Source organism: Eublepharis macularius, chromosome 1, assembly GCF_028583425.1.
Source record: "Eublepharis macularius isolate TG4126 chromosome 1, MPM_Emac_v1.0, whole genome shotgun sequence".
Lineage (NCBI taxonomy): Eukaryota > Metazoa > Chordata > Lepidosauria > Squamata > Eublepharidae > Eublepharis > Eublepharis macularius.
The window spans coordinates 30,720,718-30,726,717 of record NC_072790.1 but is presented as its reverse complement, the minus strand read 5'-3'; the positions used below and the strand labels follow the sequence as shown (position 1 = coordinate 30,726,717).

Below are 6,000 nucleotides of genomic sequence, written 5' to 3'. Positions count from 1 at the left end.
AGTAGTTCTTAGTTCTTCTAGTTGCTTCATCCAAACTCATTCACACAGATCTCTTGTAAGGCTTCACACACAGTTAGCCTCTTTCGCTAGGCTCTATATTTCTCTCACAGAGAACTCCTCAGACAGCACACAGCTAGCCTGCTTTCTTCTCTCTCTCAATTCTTTCTCTCTCAGGCGCACACACAGTTTGCCTGCTTCAAATAGAATGAATATATAGTCTCACAGACACACTCAGTTCAGGCTTCCACTCAGGTTGTCTTTCCCTCACAAATACATGAACACCCTCAGGCTGCACACAGCTCGCCTCTCTTGCCCTGACTGAATCTTTTTCTCTCCCTCAGTAACTGAAAACTGCCTTCACTCCGCCCACTCTCTGTCATCAACCAATCATATCACTCACTCATCTCTCTCTTTCACCCTCCACTCTTCACCTATCTCACCAAACATTTAGACGCATGCACCCATTTCTTGAAATCATTACAGGAGGCCTGCTTAGGCACGCTGGCAGCTTGTGTGAGCAACAATGGTCCCCAATTTAGGCAAAGTGGACAGGAAGTCAGCAGCCATTTCCTGTTTCTTCATTTTCAAACTGCTGAGTCAAACCCTTTCCAGCAAGGAAGCTGGTGGGATGTAGGCGGGAAAAGCGCCCAAGGGTCCAAATAGGGAAGACGTTTCGGTAAGAGGTGTAGCTGATAGCACAGGTCTTGTTGAATACTCCAGCAATGTTCTCCTGAGGGGAGGGAGGGGTTAAAAAAGAGAAAAATAAGAAGCTACCCTCTCAGTTTATGACAGTTACAAAAGGGCAGGAAACAGTCACTCATGAAATGTCCCTTGCTGGACTGGTACTGCGACTGACACAAATCCAGAAGGCCAGACTCTATAATGCAGGGGGATTCTGGGAACCTTCAAGGAATCATATTATAAAGAGAAATTGACAATACAGCATGTTTAAGGCACCCTATCAATTTGCGTATCTCATACACAAATTCATGCAAACTACTGACAGAGCCGAGAAAAGACTTTGAGACTGGCAATGATTATGTACAAAAATACATCGTAACTTTAACTTTTAAAGTAACTTTAAGTGACGGTTGGGTGGAAGATGGACTGATTACTTTAACTATTTATTAGACTGTTTGATATTGTTGTTTTAAATTGTCATAGACAAGTTTTATTGTAATGTTTTATGGAATGTAATCCGCCCTGAGCCTGCCCGGGCAGGGAACGTGGAATAGAAATCGAAACAAATAACATAAAATAAAAATAATAACCAGAATTCACTGCCTACGTGGGAATCATGAGCAAATCAGCAAATCTGCACTCCCCCGTCAAGAGTTGACGTCGCAAGGGGAGTTTGCTAGTGGGCCAGGAGAGGAATTTTAAAGACTGAAGCAGATGATAACTGTGGGGTACAGACCACATGTGGGAGCCGCCATTTTCAAACATATTGCAAATTGTTCATAAAAGAGGTGCTTTACCTGAGGCCAGTCCCCATTGGGCAGTTGCTTGTCGATCAAAATTTTAATCCCCCTTTCCAGGATTCTGACATCAGGATACCTGAAAAGCAAGAGGTGTAATTTTGCCCCGATTAGATTGCTAACATAGTAACAACAACAACATGCGATTTATATACTGCATTTCAGGACAATGCCCATTCACAGCGGTTTACAAAGTATGTTGTTATTATCCCCACAACTATCACCCTGTGAGGTGGGTGGGGCAGAGAGAACTGTGACTGACCCAAGCTCACCCAGCTGGCTTCAAGCAGAGGAGTGGGGAGTCAAACCTGGTTCTCCAGATTAGAGTCCTGCTGCTCTTAACCATTACACTAAACTGGCTCTCTAAGCTATGGCAGGTAATTTCTAAATTTACAAAAAGCACACCTCTCTGCCCAGTGCTACAGTTTTCTCTCAAATATCAGAGAACTGCCAGTTGATTCCCCCTACAGAGTATACACAAAGTAAGTAGCCTAAGGATCAAACTAGACATGATTGAATCCACAGGTCATACCTGCGGACGCTGCCACCATTTTGAAGTGCTTTAAAAATGCAGCAAGGGTCCAATCCTAATCAGTCCTGCAGGGGGCAGCCATTTCAGCACACGGCAAAGTACCTCAGCTCACCACACTGCACGCCCTGCATAGCATTCCTAAATCATTTTAAAATGGCGGTAGTGTGCATGGAACGTGGTGGAACGGAGTTCCGGAGCCTCTTGAAAATGGTCACATGACTGGTGGCCCCACCCCCTGCAGCACAGAGGGCAATCTAAACTCCCCTCTGTCTGGAGATCAGGAGGCGGGGCTACCAGCCATGTGACCATTTTCTCCAAGGGCAACCCACTAAGTTCCACCACCTCTTTCCCCAGAAAAAAAGCCCTGCTTCAGGCAGACCACATGGCTAGCTAATGAAGATAGGCATTGCTACAGTAAAGACTGTTTAGCCCATATGGTGACAATTCGGTGGTGATGGAGGACAGCTCTCTAGGGACTCAGGCAGACACCTTGCACCATCCAGCCCTTTCAACTGAATGTTCAGTGTGATGTGAATGGGAACAAGGCCTGGGGGAAAAGATATTTGCATTTCCTGGAAAGACTTCTCACTCTCTCAGCAGTGCATTAAAGGCAATAGAATCTACTGGACTATAATGACAAGATCCACTTGGGAGAGACCTAGGGATTCCCCATAAAAAGATCAATAAAGTGCAAGCTAAGGATGGAGGCTGCTTTTATCTGCATTTACCAAGCACAGGCCACCACTGTGACTTCCGGCAACAAGCCCTTACCTAACAGCCATGAGCCCCAGAAGAGCCCAGCAGGTGTTATGGATCTGGGATGTGGCACTCTGGACGTATCGGCGTTGTTCGCAAGACTCAAAGTCTTCTCCCCAACCACCATCCTCCATTTGTTTGGAGACCAAGAACTCACAAGCCCGAGACACTTCCTTGCAGGCCACTCTGAAAGAGAAGCAACAGAAGAAGGGATTTTCAGGGACGACCTCAAGGCTCCATGGGGAGAGTATGCCAGGGTTCGCAGAATATGCAGGTGACTTTATCACACCAGGGAGTAAATGCTGTGGAGGGAAGAGGGAGAAGCCCAGCTTAATTCTCTCTCTGAAATCTGTACAAATTAATGGGACTGATGGCTTCTGTACATGGCAATAGAAGCTCTTCTCCAGTGGACCACACCTGTTTCTATGCCTCAGAAGCCCCCTCCCCAATCATCCCATGTGTACTCCCTTGCGCACGCATGCACGATGCCTTGGGAGACCCTTCCCCACACTCTGATCACTCCTTGTTCTTACTTCAATCCCACGGCATCTGTACTCTGTCCCTTTTCCTGGGCCACATGAGGTCACAAAGGAGATACAGGAGTGGGCGGCCATCTCTTTCTCTTAGCTGTCATGACTAGACTAGCATCATGACTAGACTAGCATCATGACTAGACTAGCATTCCCAGGTTCCAGGGAAATCAGTCTCTAGACCCGGTGTCTCCAACGCAGTGCCCATGGTGCCCATCAACACTATTCCTGGCACTCACCAAGTGGGGCTCTCGGCCAGCACTGCTTCCGATTGGCCAATGAAGGTGATTGGTGATGTAGATTTAAATAATGTTTTCATGGCAGCAGCTGCCACACAGAGTTGGCTTTATTCTCCTGCTCACACGTCTTTCCCAGTACATATATATATTTTTAAAAAATAGCCCTCTTCTACCCTCCACTTGGGCTTCCTCTGTGTTTATGCATGGCTCTGCCTCCCGCAGCAGCCACCACCCTGCCTCAGAATTCCAGAGGGGACTGCAGGCTAAAAAAGGCTGGGGACCCCTGTTCTAGACTGAGAACAGAGTGCTAGACACACTTCCGTTGCTCAGAAACAGGGTGATAGGAGTGCACATTTTTCATTGCAAATACAACCACACACACCCCCCAACCTGGAAAGGTTTCCACTCACCCGTCTTCATACTTGTGCTGCATACAAGCAAATGCTTCCAGAGCAAACCAGGTGCCATAGGTGATACAAACCCCCCAACATCTAGTAGGGGCGAGAAAAGAAAGCACATGAAATACAGGCATGTGGAGGAGAGGAAATAGAAAGAAAAGAGGTGCAAGTAACCATGCACTCCTTGGAAAAGTTTGGTCCTCAAAACCTTACCACAGGCACTTGAAAGTCATTTCCGGTTTCTCTGCCATTCTCTTTCAAAAGCCCACTTGGGGATTCTCTGCTGCCTCACAGCATTCCCCCCGTTGCCCTCCAAAGTCGTTTCTTTCTGGACAAAAATGTGTTCTTCAGAATGGCATAGAACTATTTAGCCTTTTTCTTGCTGCCATTTTCCCATGCCAAATTGCACCCTTCCGACCCAGGCGTATTAGTGTGTTTTCTAGATCAGTAAAGCTAATTGAAATGAATACAGGTTTGTAAAAGCACAGAAGTCCTTCCATAAATGGCTAGGGACCTGATTTCTAAGAATAAGGAATAATAAATGCAACACTTTGGAGGTATTCAAACTGCTACAGTAACTCTTAGAACAAGGCAGGCCTGTATTCTTGGGGAGGAAATGGCAGAAGTTGAGAAATACTGACTGGTCCAAAGCAGAATTTGACTCATAGATTCGAATAAAACTAGCACAAAAAAGACTTCAAGGATCTTCTAACTACAGATAGTTGTTTTTTTACTCCACAGCATTCAAAGTGCTAAAGAACTGGCGCCTTGCTGCTTGGGTGGGAGACCCTTCTGACCCTGCTAAAGAACGGGACAGGCCTGTCAGGTTTTGACTGTGTTTTACGTATGTTTAAACCAAAGAGACTCCATTTTAATCCTGTCAGTATCTTTAGTGCTTCTTTTGCAGGTGCCAAGCTGTTCGTTGGAAGATCACAGGAAGAGGAGGAATGTCTTGGCTACAGCCTTTCAAGCCTTGAGAAACTTTCACTTTCTCACCCTCAAGCCGATTGTTTTGAGAACTGTGGGGGGAGGATGGGGCCTGCAGGGAATTGCTATTCTGTACCTTAGCTTTTGCCTGTCGGTCGTAACAATACTTCTGTATCAGCCAAGATCCTTGTATCTTGGAGTGTGGACTATAATGGTTGTTTATATTCAGTAAACCTTTTGAAATCGATGGACTCATGTCTCATTGCAAGGGGTAGTCTGGATTGCAACCTTTAGCAAGCCACAGTCTGACAAGGCCCCCCTCCCTGCTCACGCAGCACTTGACTATCTGAAGACACTCACCCTTCCCAGGAGCCGTCATCCCTCTGCACTCTCCGGCAGTACTGCAAACCCTCTTGGAGAGTTTCCCTAAGCAAAAACAAAGCAGTTGGAAACACTTTTGACCAGCAAATATCAGCCACTCTTCCTCCCACATCCCTCTCCAGCTTGCAGACAATAAAAAAACCCTACTTTTATTCACTGCTCTCATTGAGATAGTGTAACATTCCAGCCCCAATCTAGACCGCACACTGAAGGGCTGAAGGCACAATTGGAGCCCTCAGTTGACACTCTAGAAGAATTCACCCAGTCTCTAGATCCGGTGTCTCCAACGCAGTGCCCATGGTGCCCATCAACACTATTCCTGGCATTCCACCCAGTGGAATATTCATTTCACATGAAACATTCACGCTTTGAACGGAGGGCGCCATGGCTTGCCTCTCTTCTGTTTTGGTCTTTCGTTGTCCTTTTTACCTGATTTCGTGTGTTCGATGCTCAGGAAAGCTCTCGTGGAAATGCTTCAATGCCTGCATCACTGCCGAGGTGCATTCAACATACGTGTAGTCTATCATGATATCGCCTGCAAATCACAGAGAAAGCAAAAAACAGGAGCACATCTATAAAAGCAGAAGTCCGGGGTGGGGGGAAAGGCCACCGAGAATGCATCGCTGTACATCAAGGACAACCCAATTGCTGTATTCTCAGGGACCACAGCATTCTTTGGAGGCCAGAGCGTATTTCGACAGATATGCTTTCTACAGCTGTCGCATCCATAATTAACCTGGCACCTCTATGATGATGTGC

The 6,000-nt window shown here is 46.4% G+C and overlaps 1 protein-coding gene across 1 annotated transcript in view; it reads right to left on the bottom strand.

Annotated features, from left to right (window-relative positions):
• LSS (lanosterol synthase) overlaps positions 1-6,000 on the bottom strand; it is a 28,148-nt gene continuing 22,148 nt past the window's right edge. Inside the window, exons 17-22 of the mRNA XM_054978542.1 lie at positions 5,671-5,776; positions 5,221-5,286; positions 3,946-4,026; positions 2,782-2,952; positions 1,479-1,557; positions 1-730 (exon numbers count right to left, since the gene is read on the bottom strand). Of these exons, the coding sequence (XP_054834517.1) occupies positions 557-730; positions 1,479-1,557; positions 2,782-2,952; positions 3,946-4,026; positions 5,221-5,286; positions 5,671-5,776 (677 nt within the window). The 3' untranslated portion in view covers positions 1-556. The remainder of the gene's footprint in view (positions 731-1,478; positions 1,558-2,781; positions 2,953-3,945; positions 4,027-5,220; positions 5,287-5,670; positions 5,777-6,000) is intronic.